This window comes from Eptatretus burgeri, chromosome 2, assembly GCF_056783735.1.
Source record: "Eptatretus burgeri isolate ZD-2024b chromosome 2, Ebu_testis_v1, whole genome shotgun sequence".
NCBI classification, from domain to species: Eukaryota; Metazoa; Chordata; class Myxini; order Myxiniformes; family Myxinidae; genus Eptatretus; species Eptatretus burgeri.
Window position 1 is genome coordinate 49,651,052 of NC_140962.1, and position 22,197 is coordinate 49,673,248.

Below are 22,197 nucleotides of genomic sequence, written 5' to 3' on the forward strand. Positions count from 1 at the left end.
GCTAATTCAAAAATGTAGTTTGTTGTTCGACTTAAATTCCATTTGAGTCATCTGTGCCTCATAAATCTCATATTGTAATCTGCACAGATCCCAGCTGATTAAACATGTGAATACTTGGTTATTTGTTTTACACGTACATGTCTCCTTTCTTCTACTTCATTCAGTCTTTCTACAAGGATGACCTTAATTGGATCAAGGGAATTGGATGTTACACATGGGACACTCCAGCGCTCCTTCATTCAAAGCACAGCCAAGAACTAGTCAGTCTGGTGAGATCACAGTGTCTTGTGGCCATGTTCATCAACAACAATACTTCTTACACAACCAGGGGATTAAAACAGTTGTATCAAAGTCACTCACAATGTTGCTGTTAGTATCATGCAACTATATATTATGTATTTGATTATAATAAAGCACATGTCCAACTGTCAGTAATTGCTTAAGGATCAGTGTATGCCAATCCTGATGATAAAACCTGCTGGTTGGCTGGTCTCACACTTTGTATTTGCTTGCAGGTGTTTCACTGACGTATTATGCAATCGGTATTACTCTTTAATATATCTCAGAAGTGGAATGAGTGTCACGACATGACTCATGAATGAGTGCCACTGACCTGGAAAGATAACCTTTTTGAACAGGGAAGACTTTGTTCAACTTCTGTAGCAACTTTGCTGTCATTTTGGCCATTCTGAAGTTGGGCAACTTCAATACACTGGACTTTCTATGGCTTGTGTCACTGCGCTACTCAGTAGCATGCTTAATCCCATGAATGATGATATACTACATGCTGTCACACTAGCTACTGTTAGTTCAACACATACTTTTTCTTAGCACACAATCCTTGCAATAGCTTAAGCAAAAACGGTAGAAGCCATATCCCTCTGGACGAGGCCATCAGTTTCTTTCTTGGCTTATGCCCTATAATTGATGACATCATTGATCCAGCACCCATCTTGCTGGCATGCACACACGTTTTTTTGTGTTTTTTACTGTGAATCTGAACTAACATAAGTGCTAATGTATTTCAGAATGAGTACCACGCAGATGCCAAGAAGCAGCGTCAGTTCTATACACAAGTAACCAAGACTCCAGCCTACCTCACAGCTTTGAAGAGTGGGCAGCAGAGTAGTGAGGTAAGCAATAGGGAAACAGTATTTTTTATTTCGGTGATCTTTTGATCTATGACTTTCACTGTAGTTAGGACGATAACTTATAATCCATACAGTATCAGATCCTGGACAAAAGCCTGATGATTAGGAGAGACTCATCATATTTCTGTCTACTCTCATGAGAAACTAGAAGGAAACTCGGTAGAGCGCATACATCCACCACGCAATGCCTGATCTACAAGAACATTTCTGGCCCAGTACATTTTTGAGATATTGTGCTCTATATCGTTTTTGGTCTGATCTCTCTATGGTGAAGAATCACTTTAAAAATTCTCGTAGCCGGATCTGGATCCGGATCTTCACCAAAATCTAATCAGTTCGTCCTTGTCACACACCCAACCTGTCCACAAAATTTCATCCGAATCCGTTGACAACTTTTCGAGATATCCCGCACACAAACAAACAAATGAAATTGCTCGTTGAGCAAGGAATTGCCGGAATAACTTTGTTATATCTCCATAAAATCAAAAACCTGGAAATCAATTTGGTTCTTCTAAGTCGATAGTGCAACTGTTTAATGAGTTATAGTACTTAGTTTGGTCAAGATCATAACTTGGAAGTCAATCGGACTTGAAATGGCATTTTTATCACAATTTGAAATTTTTGACCCGACCCCCCTGACATTCGACCCCCGACCGCCAAGAAGGGTGTTGGTGTGAAACCCCAATGAGACATATGGTTGGATGCAGTATTGGAAGATGCACATTTTGGATTTGGTTTGAAGTCGATACGAGCATTTTAGCGGACGGTATTGCGAAAATAAGAATTTCAGTTTTTTCGGTGACCTTGACCTTGACCTTGACCTTTGACCTAGAATCACCAGAAACGACAAGTGTCTAAGTTGGACCATGGCCGACGTCTGTACCCAGTTTGGTCATGATCGCTGAAATGGTGTGGCTGCTGCAGGGTAAACAAACACACAAACAAACAGACAGACAGAAGACACGCAGAATGACGCACACAACTGACCAACATAATTGCCAAAATCTGAAGGATTCCGGCAATTAACAAACAAACAGGCAGAAAGGGGTGAAAACATAACCTCCTTCACCATCAGTGGCAGAGATAATAATAGGAGGTTGGTGTTAGGGGTGGAGGTAATAATAGAAGATTGGTGTTCGGGGTGGAGGTAATAATAGGAGATTGGTGTTCGGGGTGGAGGTAATAATAGGAGATTGGTGTTAGGGGTGGAGGTAATAATAGGAGATTGGTGTTAAGGGTGGAGGTAATAATAGGAGATTGGTGTAAGGGGTGGAGGTAATAATAGGAGATTGGTGTTAAGGGTGGAGGTAATAATAGGAGGTTGGTGTTTGGGGTGGAGGTAATAATAGAAGATTGGTGTTCGGGGTGGAGGTAATAATAGGAGATTGGTGTTAGGGGTGGAGGTAATAATAGGAGGTTGGTGTTAGGGGTGAAGGTAATAATAGGAGATTGGTGTTAGGGGTGGAGGTAATAATAGGAGATTGGTGTTCGGGGTGGAGGTAATAATAGGAGATTGGTGTTAGGGGTGGAGGTAATAATAGGAGATTGGTGTTAAGGGTGGAGGTAATAATAGGAGATTGGTGTTAGGGGTGGAGGTAATAATAGGAGATTGGTGTTAAGGGTGGAGGTAATAATAGGAGGTTGGTGTTTGGGGTGGAGGTAATAATAGAAGATTGGTGTTCGGGGTGGAGGTAATAATAGGAGATTGGTGTTAGGGGTGGAGGTAATAATAGGAGATTGGTGTTAAGGGTGGAGGTAATAATAGGAGATTGGTGTTAGGGGTGGAGGTAATAATAGAAGATTGGTGTTCGGGGTGGAGGTAATAATAGGAGATTGGTGTTAGGGGTGGAGGTAATAATAGGAGATTGGTGTTAAGGGTGGAGGTAATAATAGGAGATTGGTGTTAGGGGTGGAGGTAATAATAGGAGATTGATGTTAAGGGTGGAGGTAATAATAGGAGATTGATGTTAAGGGTGGAGGTAATAATAGGAGATTGGTGTTAGGGGTGGAGGTAATAATAGGAGATTGATGTTAAGGGTGGAGGAAAGAATAGGAGATTGGTGTTAAGGGTGGAGGTAATAATAGGAGATTGGTGTTAGCGGTCGAGGTAATAATAGGAGATTGGTGTTAAGGATGGAGGTAATAATAGGAGATTGGTGTTAGGGGTGGAGGTAATAATAGGAGATTGGTGTTAGGGGTGGAGGTAATAATAGGAGATTGGTGTTAGGGGTGGAGGTAATAATAGGAGATTGGTGTTACGGGTGGAGGTAATAATACGAGATTGGTGTTAGGGGTGGAGGGAGTAACCGGAGATTGTTGTTCAGGGTGGAGGGAATAATAGGAGATTGTTGTCAGTGGTGGAGGGAATAATAGGAGATTGGTGTTAGGGGTGGAGGTAATAATAGGAGCTTGGTGTTAGGGGTGGAGGTAATAATAGGAGATTGTTGTTCGGGGTGGAGGTAGTAATAGGAGATTGGTGTTAGGGGTGGAGGGAATAATAGGAGATTGTTGTCAGTGGTGGAGGGAATAATAGGAGATTGGTGTTAGGGGTGGAGGTAATAATAGGAGATTGGTGTTAAGGGTGGAGGTAATAATAGGAGATTGGTGTTAGGGGTGGAGGTAATAATAGGAGATTGGTGTTAGGGGTGGAGGTAATAATAGGAGATTGGTGTTCGGGGTGGAGGTAATAATAGGAGATTGGTGTTACGGGTGGAGGTAATAATAGGAGATTGGTGTTAGGGGTGGAGGTAGTAATAGGAGATTGTTGTTCAGGGTGGAGGGAATAATAGGAGATTGTTGTCAGTGGTGGAGGGAATAATAGGAGATTGGTGTTAGGGGTGGAGGTAATAATAGGAGATTTGTGTTAGGGGTGGAGGTAATAATAGGAGATTGTTGTTCGGGGTGGAGGTAGTAATAGGAGATTGGTGTTAGGGGTGGAGGTAATAATAGGAGATTGTTGTTCGGGGTGGAGGTAGTAATAGGAGATTGTTGTTCTGGGTGGAGGGAATAATAGGAGATTGTTGTCAGTGGTGGAGGGAATAATAGGAGATTGGTGTTAGGGGTGGAGGTAATAATAGGAGATTGGTGTTGAGGGCGGAGGTAATAATAGGAGATTGTTGTTCGGGGTGGAGGTAGTAATAGGAGATTGGTGTTAGGGGTGGAGGTAATAATAGGAGATTGGTGTTAGGGGTGGAGGTAATAATAGGAGATTGTTGTCAGTGGTGGAGGGAATAATAGGAGATTGGTGTTAGAGGTGGAGGTAATAATACGAGATTGTTGTAGAGGTTAATCTTCTAAAAATACTCCATCATGAAATGCTCATGTTAAGTTTTCAATGTAATCTGCCGTAGTTTTGTTTTGCTACTGCTGTAACAATGTTCCACAAAAAATTTGCTTTCAATAACATACTTTAATTTTTTTTCACACAATGCTGTCGTTTAAATATATTAATCATCAGATAGAGTATTGTAAGTTAGAATTTCGGAAATGACATATTCAGTGCGACTCTAAACACGCAAACAAACGTAAACATAATGCATTCTTCATGAACAAAATTTCCTTCATCTGTGTTTATATTTTCTTGTACATAAGCCGTGGAGAGTTGCTGTTTTGGCCTTACAAAAACAGTCAAGCAGAGTTGCCAATGGATCAGGCAGAAAACCAAATTCAGTGCCATATTGGTCACCATCTAAAGACTGAAATGGAGCTGTGCTGGACACATAGCAAGAAGAACGGACAATCGTAGGAAGACGGCACCAATTACAAACTGGCAACCGACAAAAGAAGCTGGAAGAAACAAAGAAGATCAAAGATTAGTGCGAGATCAAAATCACTGAAGTAGAATAGCTCCTAATTACAGGGAATCCTACTTTTAATTTGCAATTGGTCACTGGCTTTGACATCAATACAAATTTTTATTATGGACCCTCGGCATAGAAAAGCCACATCTATCAAACAAACTTGTTCAAATGGAGCACCTCGTCACCATTGGAGCATTTGAATTGCTTCAGATGTGGCAATAAATGCGGATTGTTGCTCCAAGCTTGCCAGCTTGATGACAGAAGGCACCATTTGCATTTTTGCCGCCCCCATCTCTACCCCCGTTTCGAATCCCATGCAGGCACTGAAAACTTGCTTGTGTGAAAGAACGGACCATGCTGAGGTCTTTGTACTACAGTGGACTGAAATATGCCAGTCAAATCGTCATTATACTATGCTAGTACAAAAGGCCATCAAAAATGACGGGTTGGAGTTATTTTATTTGAAATATTCAAGGGCACTGGAAGATATGATGTTTCGTAGCAAGAAGCTTTATTTTAAACGAACAATGGTTCCTTCATGTACAAATGTGATCATATTTTCTTTATCTTCTGGAACGTTTCATTTCGACGGTACAACTTCGTGATTGTGCCAAAGTCAGAAGCCTCGGTCTAGCGTCAGGTGTGCTTTCATCTTTTTTTTTTAATTAGACATCCTATGGATGCAAATGAACACACGTTTTACTCTGCACGCATTTTCACATCACATGTAGCAAATTTCATCTCCCTGTGCCTTTGATTTATTTGTTATTTAAATAACCGCCTTGAGGCTCGGTTTGCAAGTCACTGTCTACAATTCCAATAGAAGAGACGAAATTACTCTTTCATGAAAAATGTTTTTCGAGGTTTTTTTTAATCCTCAAAAATAGGCCGTAGTAATGAACACACAGTCGTGTTAAGAGATCGGCCTTTAAAAACATTCTTGAATCGATCTTATGAAGGGGGACAGACAAATACACACTGTTTTATATAGGTAGACCAGCAGGGGGGTACCCAACGTTGTCCGCTACTGTTGTAATCTTGTCATTGCCGGTGATGTTCTAATCCTGTTGGCATTTTGAAGAAATTAAGTTTTTTTTTCTTTTTTCTAATTTTTATGGGGGCCTAAAACACCTCCCTTCACCCATGAAGGAATGGGGTCGGGGATTATTTAATATTATCTTTGACATAGCTTCAAAGGTTTAGCCACGATAGCGCGATTACATTTTTTTTTTTTTACAACTTTTTGCCTAAAACACTCCCCAGCACTCATTGATGAACCTCTGAAAGTTTGCCGAAGATCCTTTTGGCCTTCTCTGAGAAAAACGGTGACGGACATGCAGATAACCAAACATCTCTCTGAAAGTATCGATAAAAGTGTCAATGAAACTGTAATTTCAGTATTTTTCGTTCATTACTTACACAAGTGCTGTACTTATTTTAAAGAGTTCAGTACCATGCATAACAAACGAGTACTTCATTGTATTTCATGAATATGTGCCAAGCGACAGAGAAGAGCACATTATCACAAGGACATACTTTTATAGTTGACTGTGTCATAATGTTTGCATATCAAGAGTCTGAGTTTGTTCACTAACTGTTGTTTATCAGGTTGGAAATCATCTTAATGAGTTTTGTAATGGGGTTACTTTCAGGTTCAATACAAGAACAATTATCTGCAACAGCGTGGGAAGTACCTCGCAATTCCAGACACGGTGGAAAACCTCAGGAATCAAGACATTCAGAAGCTATACAGCAATGTAAGTTATGCAGGAACATCACTGAGTGCTCCATCTTAATCTCAACAGTCATTTCTGACATGGCGGCTTTGTTGATATCAGATTGGAAACCACATTGAAAGCATCTCCACAGGTGTGATCTGCTGATGGTGTATGAGTTTGTCATTTGGGTTTTTGATCATGTAAGAATCACCATGCTGAGGTTGGTGACTTTTTCTTGAAATGCAGAAACGCTATAAGAATGCTTGGGAGACAACGAAGGCTGAAGGTTACAACCTTCCCATGGATTCATGGTTCTTCATCAATGCCAAGGAAACCAAGGACCTTCCCAGTATTGTAAGTGGGACCATCTGCACAACCAAACTTCCAAATTGTGTATTTTGTTGCAAAGTCATTCTTGGCTTTGTTTGCAGCCCGCTACAAACCTAGTGAACATGCAGACCATGCCAGAAGCCAAAGGTCTTGCTGCGGGAACTCTTGACAAAGCACAACAATGGTTCCTTGTTATGGAGACTAATCAGAACTTGTTATGCCTGGTGTTGGCTTAATGGTTAGGGTGGTGGGCTTGGTATCCTAGGATACCGAGTTCAAATCCCGCTCAGCTGTTGAATTAACACAAGGTGGGGTTGACTCTGCCTGTCATCCTTCCGAGGTCGGCAAAATGAGTGCCAGCTTGCTGGTATCCTGTGTCGGAGTGGCGACCCGTCCAGGATTGTGTCCAAGAGCCAAGGAGACTGCTTCGGCAGCACCAACGCTCGGCACAGAATATGGTCTCAATGGAATGGATGGATAATTTGTTATTGCAGCATAATTCCCCTTATGTTGTACCTTTGTCATATCATATTGATACAAAGTGAAGAACATTATCACCTAATTGTTTTCAACTGTAATTGTTTTATTCAATATTTCAGTATGTGTCTTTTAAATACTTAAATTTTTTTTTTAAGGTGGATCATGAAACGTAAAACATGTTTTACTCTTGACAAGATTAAGTGGGCATTGCAATGCCATTTGTCTCTTGCTTTAAATGTTGCAAAATATTCCCTTTTGAGCACAACACCTTTGTCCTCCACACATTAGCATTAAAGAAGAGTGGCGGTAGGTGTGTGGAGAAAGTCCCTCACTTCCTTTCTCTTCTACGGGAAAACATGTGATCTAACATGAATCCCTTCAAGTAGCAAGTGACAAATATTTTGTTTATCCCCTCAACTCCATCCTCTCCTGTTTGTTTTTTTCCACCCCTTCATTGTTCTTTAGGTGAAGTACCGACAGGAGTATGAGAAGCTCAAGGCACATTACTGCTTGCCAAAATCCCTCCAGGAAGATCCTCGAGCGATGCAGGCTTTAAAAGCTGATCGCATTCGCAGTGATGTGGGTTTGGCAAAGTAGATTGACTTGATTACATATCTTAGTGATTAAATAAATATAATCTCCATATTTTGCCTTTCCTATGGATTCCAATGAAGCCGAATGATTTTTGCTTTGCCTGTAGTGCTGGAGGATGACCACGAATCTTGATGTGTGTGCATATATCGCTGCCTTCAGCTCCTATACAAGCAGGTCTACGAGAAGAACAAGGCTCGGATCCACATACCCCCTGACCTGAAGCACCTGGAGACAGCCCGCGCAGCACAGAAGATGGCCAGTGGCATGGACTATCGCACGTACCTGCACCCGTGGACCTGCCGCCCGGATCTTGCTGAGTTCGTTCACGCACGAAAAGTCAACGAACAGCTCAGTGATGTATGTTTGAACTATCTTGTATAACACTCATCCCACCACAAACAACATCCCCACATTTCCCACTTTTACGTCATGATTGATGTTGATATTGTTCGTGGTGATATCATTGCCGATATTTCAAACTGCAAGACCCGACTCAGAATTGTGTCTGACATTGTGTCTGATTCTCAAATCATCCTGTCTGACTATCCTCTTTTTATCGGAGTCTGAGATTGGCAATCAAGACGGAAATATCCATACAAGCATTAGTTTTAACAGTTTGAACCCTGCGGCCGTTTTACCAGCCGCTATTCAAACCTCCATAAAATCGAGCATTCGTTTTACCAGCCGCGATTTAAACATTCATATACCCTCGCGGCCGGTTTACCAGCCGCTATTCAAACATTCATATACCCTAGCGGCCGGTTTACCAGCCGCTATTCAAACATTCATATACCTTCACGGCCGGTTTACGAGCCGCTATTCAAACATTCATATACCCTCGCGGCCGGTTTACCAGCCGCTATTCAAACATTCATATACTCGAGCAATCGGTTTACCAGCCGCTATTCAAACATTCATATACTCGAGCAATCGGTTTACGAGCCGCTATTCAAACATTCATATACCCTCGTGGCCGGTTTACCAGCCGCTATTCAAACATTCATATACCCTCGTGGCCGGTTTACCAGCCGCTATTCAAACATTGATAAACCTTCGCGGCCAGTTTACCAGCCGCTATTCAAACATTCATATGCCCTCGTGGCCAGTTTACGAGCCGCTATTCAAACATTCATATACCTTCACGGCCGGTTTACCAGCCGCTATTCAAACATTCATATACCTTCGCGGCCAGTTTACCAGCCGCTATTCAAACATTCATATGCCCTCGTGGCCGGTTTACCAGCCGCTATTCAAACATTGATAAACCTTCGCGGCCAGTTTACCAGCCGCTATTCAAACATTCATATACCCTCGTGGCCGGTTTACCAGCCGCTATTCAAACATTGATAAACCTTCGCGGCCGGTTTACCAGCCGCTATTCAAACATTCATATGCCCTCGTGGCCAGTTTACGAGCCGCTATTCAAACATTCATATACCTTCACGGCCGGTTTACCAGCTGCTATTCAAACATTCATATACCCCAGCGGCCGGTTTACGAGCCGCTATTCAAACATTCATATACCTTCGTGGCCGGTTTACCAGCCGCTCTTCAAACATTCATATACCTTCGCGGCCGGTTTACCAGCCGCTACTCAAACATTCATATACCCCAGCGGCCGGTTTACCAGCCGCTATTCAAACATTCATATACCTTCGCGGCCGGTTTACCAGCCGCTATTCAAACATTCATATACCGTTGTGGCCGGTTTACCAGCCGCTATTCAAACATTCATATACCTTCACGGCCGGTTTACCAGCCGCTATTCAAACATTCATATACCCAAGCAGCCGGTTTACCAGCCGCTATTCAAACATTCATATACTCGAGCAGTCGGTTTAAACATCAGTCACATTTGCCCTTCGGCGAGGATACGGCGGCTGTACCCCACCCCCCCCCCCTGAATTGACAGAAACGTGCGACGGCCGCAGAGTTTCTGAGGTGGCCTCAGGTTGGCCCTACGCCGTATGGCTTTTTTTTGCAGGTCTTTGGGGTCTCCGTGGAATTAAAGTGCAGAGTTATAACTTTTTTTCATTTCGAGGTTCGCCAAAGCAATTCGACAAGCTGTAGCCATGACGTAGACGTGTTCCACGTCGACCGTACATAGGGGGTAAGGTGGGCTTGCGTTATTCGTGCATTTTCCGTAGGCTCTTATCAATGAAAAATGAATTTTGCAAACCCCCAAAAAATACGGCGGCCGCACTATTTCCACGTTCGCCTTAGGGCCCCCCTGCAGTCGCCTTGCGGGCACCTTGAGGCTACCTTGCGACTGCCTTGAAAATTCGATGGCCGCAGCAGGGACGCCCTCACGTCACCGTGCAACATCAAATCAAAGACCGTACGGCACCCCCACGTTTTCGGTTTCCACAATTTCTAAATACCCCGAGCGGCTCCCCGAAAAATAAAAACATATGTGACTGCTACATTGTGTGACCATGGAAATACTGCGGCCGCCCTATAATTGCTAGTGGCTGTAGATTTTTTTATACCCTACGGCCGCCGAGCCAAATGTGACTGAAGCATTACCAGCCACTATTTAAATATTCATATACCCTAGCGGCCGATTTACCAGCCAATATTCAAACATTCATATACCCTAGCGGCCGATTTACCAGCCATTATTCAAACATTCATATACCCTAGCGGCCGATTTACCAGCCAATATTCAAACATTCATAAACCCTCGTGGCCGGTTTACCAGCCACTATTCAAACATCCATATACCCTCGCGGCCGGTTTACCAGCCGCTATTCAAACATCCATATACCCTCGTGGCCGGTTTACCAGCCGCTATTCAAACATCCATATACCCTCGTGGCCGGTTTACCAGCCGCTATTCAAACATCCATATACCCTCGCGGCCGGTTTACCAGCCGCTATTCAAACATTCATATTCCCTAGCGGCCGATTTACCAGCCAATATTCAAACATTCATATACCCTTGCGGCCGATTTACCAGCCAATATTCAAACATTCATAAACCCTCGTGGCCGGTTTACCAGCCATTATTCAAACATTCATATACCCTTGCGGCCGATTTACCAGCCAATATTCAAACATTCATAATATCCCTGTGTCGTAAGAGGCGACCAGGGTTGCGTCAGGAAGGGCATCCGGCGTAAAACATGTGCCAAATCACTATGCGGATCATACGGATGATCCGCTGTGGCGACCCCAAACGGGAGCAGCCGAAGGAAGAAGAAGAAGATTCAAACATTCATAAACCCTAGCGGCCGATTTACCAGCCAATACTCAAACATTCATAAACCCTCGCGGCCGGTTTACCAGCCAATATTTAAACATTCATAAACCCTCGCGGCCGGTTTACCAGCCGCTATTCAAACATTCATATACCCTCGCGGCCGGTTTACCAGCCACTATTCAAACATTCATAAACCCTCATAGCCGGTTTATCAGCCGCTATTCAAATATTCATAAACCCTCGTGGCCGGTTTACCAGCCATTATTCAAACATTCATAAACCCTCGTAGCCGGTTTATCAGCCATTATTCAAACATTCATAAACCCTCGTGGCCGGTTTACCAGCCATTATTCAAACATTCATAAACCCTCGTGGCCGGTTTACCAGTCACTATTCAAACATCCATAAACCCTCGTGGCCGGTTTATCAGCCGCTATTCAAATATTCATAAACCCTCGTGGCCAGTTTACCAGCCGCTATTCAAACATTCATAAACCCTCGTGGCCGGTTTATCAGCCGCTATTCAAATATTCATAAACCCTCGTGGCCGGTTTACCAACCATTATTCAAACATTCATAAACCCTCGTGGCCAGTTTACCAGCCGCTATTCAAACATTCATAAACCCTCGTGGCCGGTTTACCAACCGCTATTCAAACATTCATAAACCCTCGTGGCCGGTTTACCAGCCGCTATTCAAACATTCATAAACCCTCGTGGCCGGTTTACCAACCACTATTCAAACATTCATAAACCCTCGTGGCCAGTTTACCAGCCGCTATTCAAACATTCATAAACCCTCGTGGCCGGTTTACCAGCCGCTATTCAAACATTCATAAACCCTCGTGGCCGGTTTACCAACCGCTATTCAAACATTCATAAACCCTCGTGGCCAGTTTACCAGCCGCTATTCAAACATTCATAAACCCTCGTGGCCGGTTTACCAGCCACTATTCAAACATTCATAAACCCTCGTGGCCAGTTTACCAGCCGCTATTCAAACATTCATAAACCCTCGTGGCCGGTTTACCAACCGCTATTCAAACATTCATAAACCCTCGTGGCCAGTTTACCAGCCGCTATTCAAACATTCATAAACCCTCGTGGCCAGTTTACCAGCCGCTATTCAAACATTCATAAACCCTCGTGGCCGGTTTATCAGCCGCTATTCAAACATTCATATACCCGCGTGGCCAGTTTACCAGCCGCTATTCAAACATTCATAAACCCTCGTGGCCGGTTTACCAGCCGCTATTCAAACATTCATATACCCGCGTGGCCAGTTTATCAGCCGCTATTCAAACATTCATAAACCCTCGTGGCCGGTTTACCAACCATTATTCAAACATTCATAAACCCTCGTGGCCAGTTTACCAGCCGCTATTCAAACATTCATAAACCCTCGTGGCCGGTTTACCAGCCGCTATTTATACATTCATAAACCCTCACGGCCGGTTTGCCAGCCGCTAGTTAAACATCCATATCCCCTCACGGCCGGTTTACCAGCCGCTATTTATACATTCATAAACCCTCGCGGCCGGTTTACCAGCCAATATTCAAACATCCATATACCTTCGCGGCCGGTTTACCAGCCAATATTCAAACATTCATATCCCCTCGCGGCCGGTTTACCAGCTGCTATTCAAACATCCATATACCCTCACGGCCGGTTTACCAGCTAATATTCAAACATTCATAAACCCTCGCGGCCGGTTTACCAGCTGCTATTCAAACATTCATATACCCTCACGGCCGGTTTACCAGCCGCTATTCAAACATCCATATACCCTCACGGCCGCTTTACCAGCCAATATTCAAACATTCATATCCCCTCGCGGCCGGTTTACCAGCCGCTATTCAAACATCCATATACCTTCGCGGCCGGTTTACCAGCCGCTATTCAAACATCCATATACCCGCGCGGCCGGTTTACCAGCTGCTATTCAAACATCCATATACTCTCGCGGCCGGTTTACCAGCTGCTATTCAAACATCCATATACCCTCGTGGCCGGTTTACCAGCTGCTATTCAAACATCCATATACCTTCACGGCCGGTTTACCAGCTGCTATTCAAACATCCATATACCTTCACGGCCGGTTTACCAGCTGCTATTCAAACATCCATATACTCTCGCGGCCGGTTTACCAGCTGCTATTCAAACATCCATATACCCTCGTGGCCGGTTTACCAGCCGCTATTCAAACATCCATATACCCTCGTGGCCAGTTTACCAGCTGCTATTCAAACATCCATATACCCTCGTGGCCGGTTTACCAGCCGCTATTCAAACATCCATATACCTTCGCGGCCGGTTTACCAGCCGCTATTCAAACATCCATATACCCTCGCGGCTGGTTTACCAGCCCCTATTTAACATTTATATATAGGTCATGTGGAGGTGGGTCGGTTCATTCAGTTTTCTTGTGCATATCACCAATCTAAAGGAAATTCACCCTGAACATTCATGAGAACACACCCACAAAATTCCTACTTGTTTCCATATGCACAAGTTGATACACCGACAGTTATTACCATTTGAAATTACCGCCATGAAGTGGGCGTGGGCTGCTTGGAATCGCGCAGGAAACGACCAGGAAACAACAAATCAAGATGGTGGCGCCCATGGTTGTCGTGTGATTTCGAGTAATTTTTGGTCTTTCAACAACCAAATATGCGTTGTTTCACACTTGGGCGGGGAGGAAGATGAGAAAGTGACGCAATTCACGGATAACAGCTGGCGTAAGGTATGCGAGTGTGCGAAGGCTTGGTGCGATGCCACAGATCGTGAAACTATCAACAAATGCCGTTTGCTGGCTGATCAAATTATGAAACTGCTGCCAATGACTGATCCTCCTGCGGATGCCGGCCGTCACCAGTTCTGCTGTGCATCGTTTTGTAACAAGGATCATATAAAATGTACTGAAGCCAGGAAAAAGGAAATCAGAAACCAGCACTACTGCAGTTTCTGCTAGAGCCAGTGAGGTGGTGGGCGGACTGGAAGAAGAGGGACACTCATACCACAAAATACGTAGAAAATCCCTCATAACTTCTGAAGAAAGGGTGGCTGGCAAATCATCTGGTGTACTGCCAAGAATTTGTGTCATACGCCAGAAAAAAGACAAATTCATCCGTGTCAAAGGAAAATCTCAACGTGATCAGTTGTCCCTGGCAGAAACACAGGATGGAGGAAAGTTCAGGGAAACTGCTGAGCAGAGGAGAGATGAACGTTTTGTGAGAATAATGACAACTATAAAGGATAAAGACTGTGTGGCGCTGGAAGTTTGTTATCACCGTAAATGTTATTATGAGTATGTGAATGACACATACCACAGACAGAGTTAAAGTAAACTCTAAACTCAGAAAGTGAACTATGACTCAACATTTGACATTTTCTATGATAAAGTAATCCAAGTAAGACTCATTGATGGAAAGCAATCAATACATATGAAGAAGTTGTGTGAGATGTTCAATGACCTACTCAGAGTATGCCAAGGTCAGGATAAGGCCAACTACCAGGCAACAAGACTGAAGAAAAGACTGCAGGAACGGTACCCAGACATGATTTTGTATCGTCCACCAAAATATCTGATAGTGAAGTGGTGTACATGAAGGACATTGATATTGATTCCATTGCTCAGGCTGCTGTTCTAGACAGTAGCTCTACAACAGAAACAGAGTCAACTACAGAGGATGAAGCCAGCCAGGGTCCACAGCAGGGTGACTCAGGCCTCAATTTACATGTTCTATACTCGGGAGCACTCATGGTGAGGGATGACCTGAACAAACACCAGAGTGTGCACATTACATGGCCCTACTTGGAAATGGTGGAGCTAGCACTAGAGCTTATACGGGCAACTCGTACTTTGAACTGGCTGAAACACCTTGCGATCACGAGAGCGTCAATGCCCTGGTACTTTGCGTACGATCACCTAAACTATGCAAGGTACTTACCCGTTTCCTGGCTGGAAATGGCCGGGCTGGAGCACTCCCACCCAGACACCTATCAAGCGTTCATGGACGGCAAATGGACTGCCCAACGGCATACTCGTTATGGATTTAGTAGTGTTGCGTGTGATCAGATCATAGAGCAGACCTTAAATAGGGACAGCAAGACCAGTAGAGGCATCATTGGTTACACTCAGAAAAGCACAGCTGTGAAGAAGTGGATCCTGTCCCAACCAGCACGTTTGGAAATCACAAGGAAATGTGAGTCCATGGCGGGTATCCACAACTAGCCCCGAACGAGAAAGGATTTGGATGTGTCGAGCTCGAAGAAGAACGAAGCAGTGGTGGTACAAGTGATGGACACAGTACTTCAAATGATTAACCCTTTCTTCGGTGCTCACCTTGAACTCGTCAATATTAGTTCAGGTCTCATCGCACCGCCAGCCACTTCCGCGGACTTGATGAACGCGTATTTCAAGGGAGAGAATGCTGTTGTGCAAATCTTGCGTGATCGGCTTCTCTCGGGTGAGGTCCCATTCTTCAGTACGATTTCGAAGGCCAAATTGGCAACTTTCTCGAAGGCGCAAGGCAAGTCGGCGACTCCCCACCAGCAGACGCCGAAGGTTGAAATTGCGAATGAATGTCGTCTTTTCACACGACTGCTGTTGATTGGAGAGAAAAGCAATGTAACACTCCACGATCTGCTCGCGTACCCACTGGTGAACATATCTTTCCCGCTGGCATCCGGTGATGGTTCGATTGCTAAGACGGACAAAGCCAAACTCTGCAACCATATACTGAAACTGTGGCCTGATTGCCATGTGGACGCTCGGCCTATCCAAGGTGCAACAATTGTGGATGGAATGGCCGTTATTCAGGCGATAAAGGCTGGTTCACTGCCGAACACTTTTGGCAAACTGGAAGAGATGGTGCTGAACATCGTAGGAGCCAAAGTACGACATAACCAATCTTCGAGACTGGACGTGGTGTTTGATACTTACCCAAGTATCAGCATCAAGTGCCTGGAGCACGCCAGACGAGCGGGCAGGGCGGGCGATCTGCAGGTACGAACCATCTACAGACGTGATCAAGCCCTTCCAAAACAGTGGGCCAATTATCTCCTGAGCGGAGCCAACAAGGAGGCATTGATAGAGTTCATCGTCGAATCGTGGACGAGAAACATCTCTCCATCAAAACTGGGCGACATGCTGTTGTACATCAGTGATGCCGGTAAATGTGAGAAAATTGAGGCATCGAATGGTGTCATGACTGTGTCGTGTCGTCAGTACCTGAACTTGAATGTGACCATGAGGAAGCTGACACGAAGCTCCTGCTACATGCCGCTCACGTGGGACAGAATGAAGAGTCGGTGCGCATAGAGAGTTTCGACACCGTTGTGTTTGTGTTGGCGTCGGCTCACTCGAGGTCGATTTGAGCGCGTAATTGCCATCTGGTCACAGGAAGTCCCAAGGACATTATCGTCGTTGACATTAGGAAGCTGAGTAATGCCCTGGAAAGTTCTGTCTGCGATGCGTTGATAGGTTTGCACAATTTCACGGGAAGTGATACCATCAGTGCATTCCATGGTAAGGGCAAAACAAGGCCATTCGACTTGATGATGAAGGGTCCCCATCTCATCACCTGTTTCGGGAGTATTGGTCGAGAATTCACGCTAGATCAGAATATCATTCACGACCTGGAACAATTCGTCTGCGCCATGTACAATCAGCCGACCATGAAGAGTGTGGATGAGGCTCGCGACAAGCTATTCTGCAGCCAGTCGCTGGGAGAACAGAAGTTGCCGCCTACAAGCGACGCTCTGATGCTGCATTGCAAAAGAGTGAACTATCAGTCTGCGATCCACCACCGCGCGACTGAGAGGTTTATAGAAGCCCCTTCTACATTTCACGGATGGATGGAACGCAACGGAGCACCGACTGTTCACTGGCTGAACAAACCACCAGCACCGAAGGAACTGTTGGAGGCGACGAAATGTAATTGCAAGAAGACGAAATGTGAGACCAACCAGTGTTCTTGCCGGTCAAAAGGACTGTCCCGCGCAGAGTGCTGTGGGTGTCAAAACTGCGCCAACGATGAACAGACCCGTGCAGAAATGGAACTTATGGATGATGAAAGCGGAACTGACGATGATTCCGATGACGAACTGTGAATGCGGGTGTCGCACTGCTTTTGCTATGGTAATCCACTACACAGTGGTATTCAGGTTGGTTAGCATGTAATAGTGGACTTGAGTTTTGTAATAACAGCAGTCAAGAGCCAAGTTCAGCAACCGCTTCAGAGCAAGAAATACTGGAGTTCTAAGGCAGTAATCTTCTTGTGGCGGTTCTACTTTTCATCAGGCTGAGTCGCGCAGTCTCTTTGTCTTTGATTTAATCCGAAATCACCAATGTAACTGTCTTTAATAGTCAATGTGACTACCTTTAATAGCCAGTGTGGCTGCCTTTTAAGCAAAAAGTTGCCTTGGTCAACTCGAAGGCCTGTCTGGTCGGTCCAAACGTTTTCGGCCGGTAAAAATATGTAACTGCTTCGGTTTACGACCTTTAATTATAAACATCTTTAGTAACAGTGAATATGGCTCTGTATAAACATATTGTATCATTTTAAGACCTCACAAGAGTTTTCTTTGACCTACATATCAGTCTATCCTTGATTCTTCATTTCTGTGTCAAAATCGTGCTTTAATGGTCGGTGGATCTTTAATTGCCAAAAATGACCAATTGTGTCACATCCTCGACGTGGAAACAAGTGGATTTGGACTCAGCGTCTAAAATTCTTTAAGTTTGCCAAATTTCATCCAGATTGGTGATCTGCACAACGAAAATCATTTTCTTAAGGTAATAGCGAGTACCTCCACATGGTCTAATACCCTCGCGGCCGGTTTACCAGCCGCTATTCAAACATCCATATACCCTCGCGACCGGTTTACCAGCTGCTATTCAAACATCCATATACCCTCGCGGCCGGTTTACCAGCCGCTATTGAAACATCCATATACCCTCGCGACCGGTTTACCAGCCGCTATTGAAACATCCATATACCCTCGTGGCCGGTTTACCAGCCGCTATTGAAACATCCATATACCCTCGCGACCGGTTTACCAGCCGCTATTGAAACATCCATATACCCTCGCGACCGGTTTACCAGCCGCTATTCAAACATTCATATACCCTCGTGGCCGGTTTACCAGCCGCTATTGAAACATCCATATACCCTCGCGACCGGTTTACCAGCCGCTATTGAAACATCCATATACCCTCGCGACCGGTTTACCAGCTGCTATTCAAACATTCATATACCCGCGTGGCCAGTTTACCAGCTGCTATTCAAACATTCATATACCCTCGCGGCCGGTTTACCAGCTGCTATTCAAACATTCATATACCCTCGCGACCGGTTTACCAGCTGCTATTCAAACATCCATATACCCTCGCGACCGGTTTATCAGCCGCTATTCAAACATTCATATACCCTCGCGACCGGTTTACCAGCCGCTATTCAAACATTCATATACCCTCGTGACCGGTTTACCAGCTGCTATTCAAACATTCATATACCCTCGCGGCCGGTTTACCAGCCGCTATTCAAACATTCATATACCCTCGCGACCGGTTTACCAGCCGCTATTCAAACATTCATATACCCTCGCTGCCGGTTTACCAGCCGCTATTCAAACATTCATATACCCTCGCGACCGGTTTACCAGCCGCTATTGAAACATCCATATACCCTCGCGACCGGTTTACCAGCCGCTATTGAAACATCCATATACCCTCGCGACCGGTTTACCAGCCGCTATTCAAACATTCATATACCCTCGTGGCCGGTTTACCAGCCGCTATTGAAACATCCATATACCCTCGCGACCGGTTTACCAGCTGCTATTCAAACATTCATATACCCTCGCGGCCGGTTTACCAGCTGCTATTCAAACATCCATATACCCTCGCGGCCGGTTTACCAGCCGCTATTCAAACATTCATATACCCTCGCGGCCGGTTTACCAGCCGCTATTGAAACATCCATATACCCTCGCGACCGGTTTACCAGCCGCTATTGAAACATCCATATACCCTCGCGACCGGTTTACCAGCTGCTATTCAAACATTCATATACCCTCGCGGCCGGTTTACCAGCCGCTATTCAAACATTCATATACCCTCGCGACCGGTTTACCAGCTGCTATTCAAACATTCATATACCCTCGCGACCGGTTTACCAGCCGCTATTCAAACATTCATATACCCTCGCGACCGGTTTACCAGCTGCTATTCAAACATCCATATACCCGCGTGGCCAGTTTACCAGCTGCTATTCAAACATTCATATACCCTCGCGACCGGTTTACCAGCCGCTGTTGAAACATCCATATACCCTCGCGACCGGTTTACCAGCCGCTATTGAAACATCCATATACCCTCGCGACCGGTTTACCAGCCGCTATTGAAACATCCATATACCCTCGTGGCCGGTTTACCAGCCGCTATTGAAACATTCATATACCCTCGCGACCGGTTTTCCAGCTGCTATTCAAACATTCATATACCCTCGCGACCGGTTTACCAGCCGCTATTCAAACATTCATATACCCTCGCGACCGGTTTACCAGCCGCTATTGAAACATCCATATACCCTCGTGGCCGGTTTACCAGCCGCTATTCAAACATTAATATACCCTCGCGACCGGTTTTCCAGCTGCTATTCAAACATTCATATACCCTCGCGACCGGTTTACCAGCCGCTATTCAAACATTCATATACCCTCGCGACCGGTTTACCAGCTGCTGTTCAAACATCCATATACCCGCGTGGCCAGTTTACCAGCTGCTGTTCAAACATTCATATACCCTCGCGACCGGTTTACCAGCTGCTATTCAAACATCCATATACCCTCGCGGCCGGTTTACCAGCCGCTATTGAAACATCCATATACCCTCGCGACCGGTTTACCAGCCGCTATTGAAACATCCATATACCCTCGCGACCGGTTTACCAGCCGCTATTGAAACATCCATATACTCTCGTGGCCGGTTTACCAGCCGCTATTGAAACATTCATATACCCTCGCGACCGGTTTTCCAGCTGCTATTCAAACATTCATATACCCTCGCGACCGGTTTACCAGCCGCTATTCAAACATTCATATACCCTCGCGACCGGTTTACCAGCTGCTGTTCAAACATCCATATACCCGCGTGGCCAGTTTACCAGCTGCTATTCAAACATTCATATACCCTCGCGGCCGGTTTACCAGCCGCTATTCAAACATTAATATACCCTCGCGACCGGTTTTCCAGCTGCTATTCAAACATTCATATACCCTCGCGACCGGTTTACCAGCCGCTATTCAAACATTCATATACCCTCGCGACCGGTTTACCAGCTGCTGTTCAAACATCCATATACCCGCGTGGCCAGTTTACCAGCTGCTGTTCAAACATTCATATACCCTCGCGACCGGTTTACCAGCTGCTATTCAAACATCCATATACCCTCGCGACCGGTTTACCAGCCGCTATTGAAACATCCATATACCCTCGTGGCCGGTTTACCAGCCGCTATTCAAACATTCATATACCCTCGCGACCGGTTTACCAGCCGCTATTCAAACATTCATATACCCTCGCGACCGGTTTACCAGCTGCTATTCAAACATTCATATACCCTCGCGACCGGTTTACCAGCCGCTATTCAAACATTCATATACCCTCGCGACCGGTTTACCAGCTGCTATTCAAACATCCATATACCCGCGTGGCCGGTTTACCAGCCGCTATTGAAACATCCATATACCCTCGCGACCGGTTTACCAGCCGCTATTGAAACATCCATATACCCTCGTGGCCGGTTTACCAGCTGCTATTCAAACATCCATATACCCTCGCGGCCGGTTTACCAGCCGCTATTGAAACATCCATATACCCTCGCGACCGGTTTACCAGCCGCTATTGAAACATCCATATACCCTCGTGGCCGGTTTACCAGCCGCTATTGAAACATCCATATACCCTCGCGACCGGTTTACCAGCCGCTATTGAAACATCCATATACCCTCGCGACCGGTTTACCAGCTGCTATTCAAACATTCATATACCCTCGTGGCCGGTTTACCAGCCGCTATTGAAACATCCATATACCCTCGCGGCCGGTTTACCAGCCACTATTCAAACATTCATATACCCTCGCGACCGGTTTACCAGCTGCTATTCAAACATCCATATACCCGCGTGGCCAGTTTACCAGCTGCTATTCAAACATCCATATACCCGCGTGGCCAGTTTACCAGCCGCTATTCAAACATTCATATACCCTCGCGGCCGGTTTACCAGCTGCTATTCAAACATTCATATACCCTCGCGGCCGGTTTACCAGCTGCTATTCAAACATCCATATACCCGCGTGGCCAGTTTACCAGCCGCTATTCAAACATTCATATACCCTCGCGGCCGGTTTACCAGCTGCTATTCAAACATCCATATACCCTCGCGACCGGTTTACCAGCTGCTATTCAAACATCCATATACCCGCGTGGCCAGTTTACCAGCCGCTATTCAAACATTCATATACCCTCGCGGCCGGTTTACCAGCTGCTATTCAAACATTCATATACCCTCGCGACCGGTTTACCAGCTGCTATTCAAACATTCATATACCCTCGCGACCGGTTTACCAGCTGCTATTCAAACATTCATATACCCTCGCGACCGGTTTACCAGCCGCTATTCAAACATTCATATACCCTCGCGACCGGTTTACCAGCTGCTATTCAAACATTCATATACCCTCGCGACCGGTTTACCAGCCGCTATTCAAACATTCATATACCCTCGCGACCGGTTTACCAGCCGCTATTCAAACATTCATATACCCTCGTGGCCGGTTTACCAGCCACTATTCAAACATTCATATACCCTCGCGACCGGTTTACCAGCCGCTATTCAAACATTCATATACCCT

At 45.3% G+C, this 22,197-nt stretch overlaps 1 protein-coding gene across 4 annotated transcripts in view; it reads left to right on the forward strand.

The window, feature by feature from the left end:
• The window catches only part of NEB (nebulin), a 439,712-nt gene that overhangs the window by 275,677 nt on the left and 141,838 nt on the right, over nt 1-22,197 (forward strand). For all 4 annotated transcript variants that reach the window (XM_085869257.1, XM_085869259.1, XM_085869258.1 and 1 more), the window contains 6 exons: nt 165-269; nt 1,029-1,133; nt 6,604-6,708; nt 6,916-7,023; nt 7,945-8,058; nt 8,233-8,430. In XM_085869257.1, coding sequence (XP_085725383.1) covers nt 165-269; nt 1,029-1,133; nt 6,604-6,708; nt 6,916-7,023; nt 7,945-8,058; nt 8,233-8,430 — 735 coding nt within the window. The remainder of the gene's footprint in view (nt 1-164; nt 270-1,028; nt 1,134-6,603; nt 6,709-6,915; nt 7,024-7,944; nt 8,059-8,232; nt 8,431-22,197) is intronic.